The sequence below is a fragment of the Microcaecilia unicolor genome, chromosome 4 (genome assembly GCF_901765095.1).
Source record: "Microcaecilia unicolor chromosome 4, aMicUni1.1, whole genome shotgun sequence".
Classification (NCBI taxonomy): Eukaryota; Metazoa; Chordata; class Amphibia; order Gymnophiona; family Siphonopidae; genus Microcaecilia; species Microcaecilia unicolor.
In genome coordinates, this window is record NC_044034.1 from 20,492,417 (window position 1) to 20,507,741 (window position 15,325).

Genomic DNA, 15,325 nt, shown 5'->3' on the forward strand with positions numbered 1-15,325 from the left:
ATAATTTTTATGCCGTCTAGATGTGTTATTTGACAGTATATGAATCGAAACATAAAATGATGATGAATTTTTAACTGTATGCAAATTTAGCTAAAAGTTATCCCCGGTTTCTCAGAAGTGGGGCCGAAATAAGGGGATTTCAGGAGTAGAATATACCCCTGGGGGGGGGGGGTAAGAGGCCCTTTAGGCTCACAACCACGGGATGTGTGTGGGGAAAGGAAAGGGTGACTTCTTGCGGCACGAGGAGCACGTGAAGCTGATGGGATGATGTGTTGGTCCACGCCATGGAAATAAAATAAAACAGAGAAAGAAAATACGATACCTTGTATAAGTTATGTCCAATATAAGTTTTTTGATTTAGCTTTGGAAGGAATCTTTCACGTGCTCATCTTCCAATGTGGTATATATCATTCAGTGTAAAAAAAAAAAGCACCAAGGCTGCTACATTGGAGAAACAGTCAGATGCTAAAGAAGAGATTTAAATTACATAGACAATATGAAAAACTTTTATTTATTTTTTGGTTACATATGTAGCCCGCGCTTTCCGGCTTGCATATTGTATGCAGGTACTTATTTGTACGTGGGCCAATAGAGGGTTAAGTGACTTGCCCAGAGTCACAAGAAGCTGCAGTGGGAATCGAACTCAAGTTTCCCAGGACCAAAGTCCATTCCACTAACCACTAGGCCACTCCTAGTACCAATAAAGATGTCACGTCTGTGACAAAACCAGAACACTGTACCAGTGATTTCATGGTAAGAATCCTAAAAGGGAACTTTAAAACAATACAGGAACGTAAGACCTTTGCAGTCAGAATGATTAAATATTTTGACACCTACAAGACAGGACTTAAACAAAGATCTGGGTTTTCTAACCCATTGTAAACCATAAATTGTACTGCTTTGTCACCTTCCTGTCCATGCATATCTCCCTGGCTGTCATCCACCCCGACTCTTCCTGTCTCTCACCTATCCACCCTCACTCATCCTGTTAGACTGTCACTGAAATGCTTTGATGTTTCACTTATATATACTGTCATCTACTGAAGGCCAACCTTTGAAAGCTAATCAAGAAATGTATTATGTCCAATAAAAAATGTATCATCTTATTCTTTTCCATGTTTTATTTTGACTCCTTTAACACAATTCTATTAAAAAAATTTTAACCCTTTAGTGTCTAGTGTTCCTGTAGTAAGCCATATGGAACAGATTGATGGGAACATTGAACACTAAAGGGTTAATAAAGCGCATTTCCTGTAAACTTGAACTGGACACTAAAGCTTTAGTAATTCGGATCCTGGGAGGGGGGCTTTTGTACCTTCCCCAGATTGATCAGAGTTAGCTGTAGATAAATGCAGATGAATCTGATCTCTGTGCTCAAAGTATGAGAGCCACCTCCCTTCTATTGCATGGACCATGTTGACTTTGATAGATGTAACGTCATCTTCCTTTTCTTTTGCAGGATAAGTATTATGATTATTCGGTCTCTCGTTTCCAAACGTTTTTCTATGGAAAACCAAGGCCATTGGCTTTTAGTTGCCACTAGTAAATTTGATGGGCGAGACACTTTTAGGGACGCCTGATCATCGAGCCCCGATTCTCCTGGAGCACTTAAGGTAACGATCCTAGCACTTATCACTTGTGCCTATCCCTGCTGTCAATACATATGAACTAAGTATATATTAACTAAATGTCTATAGTTAAAGGCTTAATGGGGGATTGCCGCTGCTAAAACGTGTAAACTATAGCTTGTAATAGGGCTTGTGCTTCTGCATATTGTGTGATAGTATTTATAGATTTTCATAGTCTATACTAATCTAAGATAAGTGTGCAGGATGTGTGGCAAAACCCTTGGTGAAACCAGTTGAACTCAGCTTCTCAAATCCAGTTGTGTCAAGAGTTGTGGTATGTCTACCTAGCTGCCTATTCTATCACATTTTTAAAGCGACATCTTAAATATTGACTGGATACCTAACAAATCCAGCATTTGGTTTTCTGTTGGGGGCTCTGCCTTTTGGCAAGAGATGGTGGCTTCTTTTTTTTTTTTTTTTTTTTTTTGCCTTAAGAGAAGGCGAGGTGGGGGTGGTTAACTGTATGAAGGAGCGGTCACAACTAGTTTATTTAACTACACACACTGAACAGGCCTTTATTATCTACTGTTGTTGTTAATTACTGTGATCTTTGAATACATTTTTTGAGCTTTAAAATACGAGATTTCCTAGGCAGGAAGAGTGGTATTCCTAATTCTAGCCTGCACCCTTAAAATCTCAAGACTTAAATACAAAGCATATTATATTTGGTAATGCTTTTCAGTATCTCTAAACCTCAGCCTCTATATGGTGGACCAGATAAAATGGAGGTGTCTGGTTTAGACTTTTCTGGAACTTACTCTCAAAAACACACCAGTACCTGAAGGTGGATGTTGCAAATGTATATCAACTGCCTGCTCTTGGTAGTATTGGACAAAGGTGAAGACATGCTGAGAAATCATACATAACACCTAAAGAGTTTTATAGCATCTGTAGAAGCATAAGTCTAATACCACTGAACTGATTCTTGCATTTTTTTGATTGGGAGGAGGGATGGTAAGGTGACTTTCTGCATCATTAAGGCTAGGCTTAGAAACAGTAGGAGCAGAGTAAAGTCTTCCAGATTGGGTAAGATTGGTGATGAGTGACCTTTCCAGGAATGGGCAATCTGTTCACGGCTTATGTAACCGTGGGGCTAGTTTAGACTTCCCTGTATGCCATTCCATGGTCTATGCTGTTACTGTGTGTGTGTCACAATTTAAATCTCAGCTTATCAAGGTATCATAACTAAACTGCTACTTACTGGGGAGGGTACAGCTTGCCACTTCAAAAGGCTTTCTTAGTGGGGAAGGGCCTTATTCCCAATCTTTTCCTGCATCCTTTTGAGGAGTAAAGCCCAAAGCCGGTGCTAGAGCTTCCTTCTGGTATTCATAAGACAACTTTGTATATGCAACCTGGGGGTGCTTGGAAACTCATAGTAATCAGGCTGGTGCATGGAAACTGTACACATCTTAAAGCATTCAGTGGTCTTCTACAGAATAAATCCAGATAGTAACAAAAGGCATGTTTATGCCTGGGGGAGGTAATTTGCTCTCAAGTCGTCATCTTGCATTCTCTCTGCACCCTTTGAAGAAAAAACAAACCTGAATAGTAGAGCTGCTCCTAGCTAATGCTTTGTCAGTTTGGTCTCCCCTTTCTTCTTAATCCCAGGGCTTTACATCTTTGGGAGTTGCTACTACTCTGTCACAGGCTACATGAAAGCTGTTGTGCCCTTTCTAGACAAGATCACTTTGAACTCTGAGTGCTTTCTTCCTCTGAGCTCTAAGCATAGTAACTCATAATGGCTGTTGCCAAGACCATGGTACCTGAGGCTGGTAATATTTAAAGCCAAAACCACATTTTAATATAAAACTAAGGTGGACAATAAGGCCTGGGTGTAAGAATATACTACATAATCCTGTAACATATGCACATCATTATTACATTTGTTCTAGCAAGTGATTAAAAAACTGTTCATTTTATTATCTCTTTAGACTCTGGTAGAGTTCATTTGTCTTGTCATTACATCAACCATACCTCTGCCAAGGTTACCTTTAAGAACCAATTGGAAGTGTTGAAAATGGTTGGATTTAAGCCCACCGATGTCCCTCCAACTGCAGCTGTGAAATTCGTAGGGGCTGGGACAGCAGCTTGCATAGCTGATCTGTTCACCTTCCCGCTGGATACTGCTAAAGTCAGATTACAGGTAAAACACTTTCCTGAACTGCTGTTGCACTCCGTTACTTAACCTGCATAGACTGTCACTGTTCCTGCAGAATTTCTCTAGGTGAACACTTATTCGTGGTCTGAATCTTGCATAGTTTACACTTCCATTTTTATAGTAAGTACTGGAACCTTAACCAGGATTTAAGCCAGTACCTGTTGCATGATAGGCACAAAGCCCAAATGCTAAAGTAGATCTTATTTTTTTTTATTTGTTTAACTGAATGTTGTAGGACAACTGTGCTGCAAGGGATAAGTAGACAAGTGCTCTGCTGGAAAAGCTGGCTTTCTTTAGTCTTTAAATTTGTGGCTTAATTATAGTGCAGTAACTGAGGGGGCCATACTAGAACATTTTAATGGCTTACTAACAAGCCATCTGCACTGGTGAAAAGATGGGGATGTTAAATAACTAGTGGTTGGGATCAACAAAACCAGGTTTATAGAACTTGTTAATCTTTATCCCTTCTCTTGCTTTTATAATGGTGGCTGAGTACTTATTTTGGTCTTGTAAAAGCCTAAAGCTAGACACTTGACTGAATAAATTATGTTCTCTTCTCTTCTTGCCCCACAACACCTGAGACTGTTTCTAGAAACTTTCACATACAAAATACAAGCAACTCTTCTCTAGACTAGATCCAACTTTGTGCTTCTTTTTCTCAAGAGAAATACAAACTCAGTTCTTGTATACAATTTCTTTTTTAATGATAAAGGGCCTGGTGTGCAGTTTCCCTCCAAGGAAGGACCTTTTGGATCAGTCCAGGACTCGGCACTTTCATAGCTGGTTTTAGTGAGTTGGGCTCTGCCCAAAGTCACTGTAAAGCCTCTTCACCCCCACTTCTCTCCTGTACAGATCCAAGGAGAGACCAAGTCACACTGCAATGTGAAGGCCGTACAGTACAAAGGGGTCTTTGGCACCATTGCCACCATGGTGAAGACAGAAGGCCCAAGGAGTTTGTACAATGGGCTGGTGGCTGGCCTGCAGCGTCAGATGAGCTTTGCTTCTGTCCGTATTGGGCTGTATGACTCTGTTAAGCAGTTCTATACAAAAGGATCAGAACGTGAGTACTGCAAGCATTCTCTAGTATTTTTTCTTTTGCTAACCCAGGGCACCCTGTAACTCTTTATAGAAGAAAAAATAAAATAAAAAAAATCTACCCCTCTTCTTACTCCTTAAAACTTTGAAGGAACACAGTAACATAGTAGATGTCGGCAGAAAAAGACCACGGTCCATCCAGTCTGCCCAAGAAGATAAATTCATATGTGCTACTTTTTTTTTGTACTGTCCTCTTCAGGGCACAGACCGTATAAGTCTGCCCAGCACTATCCCTGCCTCCCACCACCGGCTCTGGCACAGACCGTATAAGTCTGCCCAGCACTAGCTCTGCCTCCACCACCAGCTGGCACAGACCGTATAAGTCTGCCCAGCATTCCCTGCCTCCCAGCCCTGGCACAGACCGTATAAGTCTGCCCAGCACTATCCCTGCCTCCCATCACTGGCTCTGGCACCCATTCTAGGCTAAGCAGTGTTGTATTCATAGATTTTAGCTTTTGATATTGTGAAGTGATACTAAAATTTGTACACAGTTTTATGATTTTAAGTCTGCCTCAGAGATCTGTCTTGAGAGGCTCATTTTCAAAGCACATAGACAAGTCTGTGCTTTTGAAAATGAGCACCTTTAATATGTAAGGATTTGTAGCCTTTGGTTGAGGTTTTCCTTTGACTGGTAGCCTGGCCTCTGAGAAGTGATTAAGAATAAATGTGCCGTAGCTATGCACCTAGTCTGTATTTAAAACAGAATAAATACAAGAGCTATTCTGGTACCTCAGCCTGTAGTAATGGATATATGGCGATACTATATAGTACAGTTAGTCACTGTACTTGCAATCATTGCTTCAGCTTAAGACTTTTACTCAAGTGTCTAAAGTAGAAAATGCCAGGTCATGCTTAACGAATTCTTATTAGAGGCCTTCTAAGCCCAGACCCATATTTTTTTGTCAGATGCTGGGATTGGTTGCAGACTTCTTGCTGGCTGCACAACAGGTGCCATGGCCGTAGCTGTTGCTCAGCCCACAGATGTGGTAAAGGTTCGCTTCCAGGCCCAGGCCAACACATGCAGTAGTAGCAGAAGGTACAAAGGGACTATGGATGCATATAAAACTATTGCAAAGCAGGAAGGAGTCCGAGGCCTGTGGAAAGGTCAGTATAATGGTTACTTTTCATCTAGGATATAATGTAAGATGATTCTAGGGCAGGAACTAAGCTTACACAGTGGATTGATAAGCTGCAATCAGTTTTAAAGCTGGTGCTGTGTTGCCATTCTTCTAATGAGCATAAGGTTGGCTCTGTTCTTGTGCTGAGGTGTACAGCAAGAGCATTCAGCAGAATGGCCCCAAAATGAGTGGCAAATAGGGGTGTTATATACTCTGGGAATTCCGCAAAAGTACCAGCAATACCACCATTTCCCTTCACTCCCCTACACTGATCAGGTGGCAGAAGAAGGTGACAGCAGTGCATTCTACCCATCAAGCCACATTCTCTGCTGTCCTAGACCCAGCTGCTTATTTGAAGCTATGGCCTCCATATAGCTCAATTGAGCACAGGCCTAGGATGGCAAAGTATGTGGTCCAATGGACAGCTGTTCAGCATCATGCAATTGGGAAGAGGGAATGCTGCAGGGAGGGTTTCTGGAGCATGCTTAGTGTACCATGTTGGGGGGTGAAACTTGGGGGTGGGGAGAGTTTAGAGATGGAGGGTGAGGATGGCGTGCTATAGGAGCAGATGTGGGGTTATAGCAGGCCTGGCAGTATGCCATGGGGATATAGGGCACCAACTTGAAGGTGTACCTGAGGGGGAGGTGGGGATATACCTGGAACAGAAGAAAGGGGGTTTTTGCCTTTATGGCAAGGGAAGAAGGCAAGGTGGACATATGTATCAGAGGGAGGGGAAGACCTTGAACTCAAAAGTATCAGAGGGGCAAGAGCTGTTGAGGGCTTGACACCTAAGGAACAATTTCTAACTTTTTAGAACTGCAGCAATTGTGCTTTACTAAGTTACACACCCCCCCCCCCCCCCGGTCATATGTTAGTTTTATTTTAGATTTGTACTACTGTGAAAACTTAAGCTTGTTTTTCTACTCAAAAACAGGTACAGCACCAAATATTACTCGCAATGCCATTGTAAATTGTACTGAACTGGTCACCTATGATCTGATAAAAGAGATGCTGCTGAAATCAAACATTATGACAGGTGGGTGCTTAAAAGAGCTGTCAATCCTGTGCATGGGATCCTTATGGCTTTTTCTGACATGGTATATTTTGGAGATAAGAATGGAACAAAGCTGCCGATTTAAATGCCCAGTGCAGTTTTGCAGCATATGAATCTCTCTATCAAACTTAGGCCACATAGAGGATTTTAAAGGAAGGTATCATAAAGTATGGTGTAAATGTGCAGAATTAATAGGCCACATGGCGCATCTGCTGTTACTGATCTGTGCCCCCCCCCCCCCCCCAGGCTGTTAGGGTTTGGACATTTCCAGATTGCATATACCATATCAAATGTAGAGCTTGTTTAAAAAGCCAGAGGGTTATGGTCCTCAACCAAGTTTAGGGACAGCAACCCAGGGGTTTCTTATGCTATAGCCACCTTCGCGCTGGCTGCTGTAGTTTTGTGTAACATGTTTTTTTTTTTTTTTTCCCCCCCCCTCCCAGACAATCTGCCGTGCCATTTCACATCAGCATTTGGTGCTGGCTTCTGCACAACTGTGATCGCTTCCCCTGTTGATGTAGTGAAGACAAGATATATGAACTCTGCCCCTGGCCAGTACAACAGTGCCTTGAATTGTGCACTCACTATGCTCAGAAAGGAGGGGCCTTTGGCTTTCTACAAAGGGTAAGTCACCTGAAATCCACTAAACCCTGTTACCTGCTTGATAGGAAGTGAGTGCCTTATTCACTCTTAAAGCATTTTTAAAATGCTGTTGCCAGTGTAAGCAAACTAATTTTTCAAACCAGTTCTAGTCACAAATCACTCATTGAATGTTAACCTATTCCATGTATATTATCCTGAAAACCAGAGAGATGGGTGAGAACCTATATTCCATCTTTGTTGATGCCATTGTACTTAAGGAAACATTCTTCCTGGTGCTCGTTTCCAAGAGTACTCAGCCTTGGTTAGAAAAGTACTGATGCAGGGGGAGGAAGTGACGTCACCGGGCAGCATGGACGCCTGAAAAGCTAGCTCCGGTGGCCTCGCGGCAAAAACGATCGCGTTCGCGATCCAAAACTAAGCTGGAAAGCTAAAACTGACGGCAGCACTAAAGCGGGAACTCGTACCACGAAAGCGCATGAATTTTCGCCGAACTGTGGCTGATCTTTCAAGGTTTGCATTCGCCGGAGGCGCGACCCCGATAAAAAACAAAATGGCCGACGCACGGAAAAATAAAGAACTGACAGAGAAAGCAAAACCCCAGGAGCCAACGCTGGAACAGCGATCGGTAACAGAAATCACAGAAGAAGAGCAGCCCAGCCTGCAATTATGCCTGCAAAACATCAGCGCTGACCTCAAAGCACTGCGAGCTGAGGTAGCAAAGTTGGGCACAGACTTGCGCGATGAAATAAGAGAGCTGGGAGTGCGGCTAGAGGACACGGAGGCCCAAGTGGAAGCCCACAGCGAGGCCCTTGGCTCGATGGACCAACATATCACTGAACTCCGGAGCGAACAGCAAATACTACAAGATAAACTGGAAGATTTGGAGAATCGGGGACGCCGCAACAATTTGAGATTTCGAGGCCTACCTGAAACACCTCTATACCAGGACAGTGAGCAAGTAGTACAAAAAATAATACAAGAACTGTTCACACAGAACGGGGCCAATATGGAACCTGAGGCAGTGCAATTGGAGAGGGCACACCGGGCACTGGGACCGGTAAGAAATAATAGACCCAAAGATATCATTGCCTGCTTCAGTAGCTACAAACTAAAGGAACAAATACTGAAACTGATGCGACAAACTTCAGACTTTAAATGGGATTCCTACCATGTTGAAATATATCAGGACCTGGCAGCGGCGACGCTGAGAAGGAGAGGGGATTTGCGGCCATTCACGAGATATCTTAGAGAGCAGAAGATCCAGTACAGATGGCGGCACCCCTTCGCCTTGGTATTCTATAAAGATGGCAAACATCAGATTCAGTCTCTTTTGGAAGCCAGAGCAATATGCCCGGAGTCCGCAGATGAGAGTGAACGGCGAGAGGCCAGTTCGGGAGCAAGACCAAACTCCCGCTCCTTCCACCAAAATGGCAACGAGTGGGAAATGGCCGGAAAAGACTACAACGGCAACAATCGGCCTCAAAGATCACCTGACGAGGCACAAACTTTATATTGGGAAAGTTATTATCTTTAAAATTGTTGCGGGATGCTGAGAATGTTGAGCAGAATTCCAGTTTTGGATAAGAGGTAGTTATGATGTGTTTTTGTTGTGGGGCCCCGGGGCAGGGCCAGCTGTTCCTTCCTCTCTGAATAGGCACCCATAGATTCTGTTTGGGATGCCTAAAATGTATGGGGGAAAGTTGGGGGGGGGGGAGAACAGGGGGGAGTAATGAGAAATAGAAGCAAACCATGTATGTCTCTAGCAGCAAATAGGACACAAGTTATGAATAAAGTAAAAGCGCTGAAACAGGGAGGATGGATGTATAGTAAGGGGTAATGGGAGATATTAAATGCATGTCACTCAATGTCCGAGGGCTGAATATACCTAGGAAACGGCAGCTGCTGTTCCGGGAATTGAGGCGGCTTGGGGTAGATATAGGGATGATACAAGAAACCCATTTAAAGCCCAGACATGAATATCTATGTGTTAATAAGAAATACCCTCTCATATATTTCGCCTCCAATACAGATAATACGAAAAGCAAAGGGGTCCTGATAGCATTCTGTAGTGGCAAGAACTGGGAGGTAAAAAAGGTTATCAAGGATAAGAATGGGAGATATCTGTTAATTGTTTTAACAATGGGGGGGAAAACTTACACACTGGTGAACATATATTGCCCTAACACTAAGCAGGGAGACTTCCTCACGGATCTAGATCAGATACTGCTACGGCATCTGGAGGGTTCTCTCCTGATAGGTGGTGATTTCAACCTCACTTTGCATCCACTACTAGATAATACGACACGTAATGCGAACTACGCTAAACAAGACAGGCGACACCTCCACGAGTTTATAACACGATGGCAACTTATAGATTTATGGCGAAGGGACAATCCATCCCAGCGAGCTTATACATATTTTTCCACAGTGCATCAGTCCTCTTCTAGAATAGACCTATGGATGGGGGACGCCTCTCTGTTAGGGGTGGTGGGAGAACACACTATACTACCTCATACATGGTCGGACCACTCTCCGGTGCTATTAACAATCAAGGGGTTAGACCCTAATAAAATAAAACGGCAGTGGCGCTTGGATGATGCTTTATTGGCGGATCCATCTAATATTTCCCAGATAGAATCGCCATCCAGGATTATATCCTATTCAATGATAATGGTGAGGTCTCCCCAACTGTGCTTTGGGAGGGCTTTAAAGCAGTAATAAGGGGCCATCTGATCGCACTGCGGGCGAGGAGATGGAAGGAGAGATGTGCTAGAGAAAAGGAATTACGCCAACAACTCCTACAGACGGAGACACTGTTGCAGGAAGGAAAAGATCAAAATCCGCTGAAACTGAGGGGGCAGGCACACAAAATCCGAACTCAGATACATGAACTGGAACTAGCAGATCTGGCAGAAAAACTACAGAGGGTACGCCAACAAACACTTTGAATTTGGTAACAAACCTAGCAGACTACTAGCCCATAAACGGCCCAACATGCTAGCAGAACCCTGATAGGGGGCCTAAGGGATGCAGGGGAGTGGGCACTCAGAACCCGAGTTTCTAGATGCAGCCTTTAGTGGATATTATAAGACCTTATATAGTGATACAACAAGCTGTGCAACTGAGAGATTAGTAATTATCTGGAGGGCGTGGAGCTCCCGCGGCTCCCCGACATAGCAAATCAGGCACTGGTGGAACCCATAACACAAGAAGAGAGAGAACAGACGATTCATGGGCTCTCTGTGCATAAAGCTCCAGGGCCAGATGGCTTCACAAATAAATTTTATAAAACTTTTCAAAAAACAATTGGTCCCTCTGCTGCTCCGGGTGTTTTAACTCTTTGGATAGGGCCACAGGCATCCCACCTACATGGAATCTGGCTACAATCACGGTTCTCCCTAAACAGGCAAAGACCCCCAGCTGTGTAGCTCCTACAGGCCTATCTCTTTGTTGGGAGTAGACTATAAAATATTTTCCAAAATTATGGCCACTAGGCTCCAGAAATACCTCCCACAGCTTATACATGAAGACCAGGCGGGCTTTTGTACACGAGCGCCAGACCTTTGACAACATTAGGAGAGCGTTACAGGTTATTCAGGGGGCCCAAATACTTTACATCTCCCCTTTGTATTTTGTCCTTAGATGCAGAAAAAGGCCTTTGATCGGGTCGGCTGGTCATTTCTCTTCGCAGTGCTTGAGAAGTTTGGGGTGGGGGGACGATACGTGGAATGGCTGTCTCTTATATATAGAATCCGAGGGCAGCGGTGCGGATCAATGGGACATTAACTAGCTCCTTTCCCCTGCAGAGAGGCACCAGACAGGGGTGTGCACTGTCGCCACTTCTGTTTGCCCTAGTAATGGAACCCCTGGCATCGAGGATCAGAGCACATGAGAGTATAAGGGGTCTTATGGGAGGGGGTATTGAGACGAAAATTTTATTGTTTGCAGACGATGTCCTACTTCTGCTAAAGGACCCCCTGGTTGCATTCCCCGCTTTGGAGGAAGAGATACAGGTATATGGGGCGGTGTCCGGCTTTAAAATTAACTTTACCAAATCCGAAGCACTTGATATAAACTTACCTGACACAGTCCTGGAAACATTGAAGACACAATTCCCATATAGGTGGGCTAATAAGTTTGTCAAATATCTTGGGGTCAGTTTACCACGTCGACTGGAGGAGGTAGTTGAATATAACTTCCATGTAAGGTGCGAGAGCTCTTTAGGGACCTAGAGCGTTGGGAGGGATTGACACTATCCTGGGTGGGTAGAATTAACGCTGTCAAGATGATGATGCTTCCCGAAGCTGCTGTACTATTCACGGCCCTCCCAATCGAAATACCAGCTACCTTTTTCAGAGGCTTACAGGGCAGGGTGTTCTCATTTATATGGGAAGAAGAGACCACCTAGGGTAAAGCGAGAGATGAGCTGTATCAATTTAGAGATCGGGAGGCATGGGGGTTCCCCAATTCCAGATGTATCAGACTGCAGCCCACTTGCGAATTTTAGCAATCTGGCTTCAGAATACAGGGAAACTCTGGACAGAGGTAGAACAAAGCTGGTTGGAGCCCTACCCACTCTCGTGGCAATACCATGGCTACCTAACCCCAACTCTGGGCATTAATTAAAAGAAGTCCCCTTCTCCTGCAGTGGCCATTAACAACTTGGTACAAGGTTAGGAAGCAGTTTTTCCCAGAGCGTAAATATTTCAAAACATACATTTCTTAGATTCGCCCCCCAATTTGGGCCGGGGTAGATCAGATAAGTATATAAGGAATGGGAAGATTGGGGACTCTGTGAGTTAGGACAAATGTGTGAGGAGGGTGCGGTCCCACCCTACTCGGAACTATGCCAAATACACGGGCATCTCTCCCTTCAATCCTTTTATTATTATCAAGTACAGAGCACTTATCAAAAATAAAGCAAGGGAGGAGCTGGAGCTAGCCGAGACACAGCTAGAGATAGGGGATGACAAAAGGGGGGAACAGGGGTGGGCATCTCAAAGAATATATAGGCTTTGTTGGCCCGAGAAGATCCGTAGAATATTACATACATAAATGGGAGGTTGCAATAGGGACAACATATGATCCCGCACTGTGGGAAGGGCTCTCAAATCCTTGCTTAGGGTATCGATCTCTAGTGCTATGATAGAAAATGGGCATAAGATGTTGTACGGTTGGTACTATACCCCAAGCCGCCTGGCCAGGATGTTTGGGACAGGTTCCTCCCAATGCTGGCGGGACTGTTGGAGAGGAAGGTGATATGTACCATATATGGTGGTCCTGGTATATGCATCTAGATTCTGGATGAAAATAGTGGACTTTGTAAATTTAGTGACGACCGCACAATACCAGCTGAAAGCGGAGCACTGTCTACTTCACCTTAAACCACCAGTGATTCCGTCACACATCCACCAGTTTGCCACTCAGGTGTTTGTGGCGGGCAGGCTGGTGCTGGCGGCATCCTGGAGAAAACCTGGCCTACCGGACATCTCAGTGGTGCTGGAAAAACTGAACTACATCCACTTGATGTCTAAGCTGACAGCGATGAGTAAAGGGCGCTTAGACCAACATAGGAAAATATGGGAACTGTACAACACTTGGTCCGCAACAGCAGCGCAGTAACAGAGACTTAAGGACTGTTAAAGGGACAGTGGGGGGGGGGGGGGGGGAGGGGAGGGGAGAGGGGAGGGGGGATCTACAGGAGGTTGTTATGATAGGACCAATTACTGTAATATGCAACTTTTCTTTAAGATATCCTGTTATATGACAGAACAGTCTTAAATTTTGTTTTGTATGGTTCTGAAAATTATATAAATAAAAAACTAAAAAAAAAAAAGAAAAGTACTGATGCAGTATGCTTTCCTTCCAGGTTCATGCCCTCATTTCTGCGTCTGGGATCCTGGAACATAGTCATGTTTGTGACCTATGAGCAGCTGAAAAGAGCCATGATGACAGCCCGTATGTCATGGGAAGCTCCTTCTGAACATGCTGAGTTGGTCTAGTTCCATGTTAGACTGAACACTCAGCTTATTTATAATCCTACCTCCTTGTCTTGTTTACATATTTGTACGTTTTTACCACTTTTGGTACAATGCAGAAAATCTAAACTTCTGAATGGGAGTTAACTTCATTATCCTTTTTCCTTCAACTTTGGCCTTTTAAATTTTTCTAAACTTAGTCAAACTTTTTCTTTGTAAAGCTTACTTAAATTGAGGTGTTTAATTGCACATATAATCTCATCTAGTCTGCAAGGGTGCTACAGCACTTGTGAGGATGAGGTCAAACTTTTTAACTCTTGCACTAAATGGGTGGGGACTCCTTTCCAATATAAAATGAGCATGGTGGGGTGGGTGCCTTTTTATGACCATTTTTTACTTTAAACTGAGCTTGTTTCCTTTTGATATGCTGTCTTGTGACAGCACAGCCAGATGTTGCCAGAACACCTTCATATAGCCAGTGTGTTAATGAAGATTGTTATACGAGAAATAAAATTTTACTAAACTCATACCATAGTCTTCTGTTTCTGTAAAACTAATGTGCTATTTTTGTTTCCAGCAGCAGTGACCTTGTACAGCACAAACCCTGCTCCCCTGCAAGGAAGGGTCTAGCTACTAGGTGTTCAAATATCTATAATTTTATTTTGCCCCCCCCCCCCCCCCCCCCCCCCCCACACACACACACAAAGTATCTTGCCTTCCTTTAAACCACAAAGGAGTAATGTAGAAGAGAGCAAGTAAAATGTTGAGCTGTAGCTACAGAATCTCACAGTGGGAGGAATGCTTAAGGTTACTAATCAAGCAAGATGCATTATGGATACTAAAGCACTTTTTTGCAGCTGCTTTATCCTCCAGCCAGTGTTTCAGGACACTTAAAATATTTTGTCTGGTATCGCCTCTCCTGGCATCATGTTAAAAGCTGGACTGGTTGCTGTTCAGGGTCAAATATTAAGGCTGAAATTCTGTTAAGCCCCAGCAAACAACTCTGACATTGAAAGGATAGCCTGGATTGTACTAATCCTAATACATCAGCTTTTAGTGTTAGACATACCATCCTAGCTAAATTATAGTCCTGAACGTTTGGGATTAGATAACATAGGTGCAGTATCACTCAATGCTTTATGTAAGCATATACCAGATTTTTGCAACAGGTGTACTGGCTGGTGCTTACAGGCATATTCATTTAATCTGCAGATTTTAAAGACACAGCTGCTACGGCTTAGCAGGTACCTGGTACTTGTGTATTAATCATTACAAAATGGAAGTACCTGTACTTTTTCTTTTTTTTTTATTATTGCTTTATTCATATATTTCAATATATCGTCACAATACGTGAATATGCAATCGGCATTTATACAAAAGGCAAAAATAAAGAGAAATATCATTAACAGCCTTTCTGTCCACAAGTTTAGGAAATTTTGAATCTAAGAATTTAGAATTTAAAGTAAAAACATATAGCAATAATTACGGACTAATGGTTGCAACCTCTGGTTCAGACCCCAGCCTGCATTTAGGAAGGGCACACAACATTCAATTCCGCTCTAGAATCTAGAAATTGTTTTAACCGTTTTGGGTCTACAAATTGAAACTGTTTACCCTCAAGCATTACAGTAACAAGGAAAACGTAATATAAAAGTTGCTCCCAGTGCCACCACCCTAGGGCGGAGTTCCAA

The 15,325-nt window shown here is 43.4% G+C and overlaps 1 protein-coding gene across 1 annotated transcript; it reads left to right on the forward strand.

Annotated features, from left to right (window-relative positions):
• Nucleotides 1–1,416: 1,416 nt before the first annotated feature.
• Nucleotides 1,417–14,163, forward strand: LOC115468369 (mitochondrial uncoupling protein 2-like). The gene is made up of 7 exons (XM_030200016.1): nucleotides 1,417–1,613; nucleotides 3,560–3,771; nucleotides 4,639–4,846; nucleotides 5,788–5,985; nucleotides 6,934–7,035; nucleotides 7,497–7,677; nucleotides 13,526–14,163. The coding sequence occupies exons 2-7, from the start codon at nucleotides 3,646–3,648 to the stop codon at nucleotides 13,656–13,658; spliced, it is 948 nt and encodes a 315-aa protein (XP_030055876.1). The 5' UTR covers nucleotides 1,417–1,613; nucleotides 3,560–3,645; the 3' UTR covers nucleotides 13,659–14,163.
• Nucleotides 14,164–15,325: the final 1,162 nt, after the last annotated feature.

Coding starts and splice junctions, on each gene's coding strand:
- LOC115468369 (XM_030200016.1), top strand. CDS start 3,646: ATGGTTGGATTTAAGCCCACCGATGTCCCTCCAACTGCAGCTGTGAAA. Junction 3,772..4,638: donor CTGCTAAAGTCAGATTACAG/GTAAAACACTTT, acceptor TCTCCTGTACAG/ATCCAAGGAGAGACCAAGTC. Junction 7,678..13,525: donor CCTTTGGCTTTCTACAAAGG/GTAAGTCACCTG, acceptor CTTTCCTTCCAG/GTTCATGCCCTCATTTCTGC.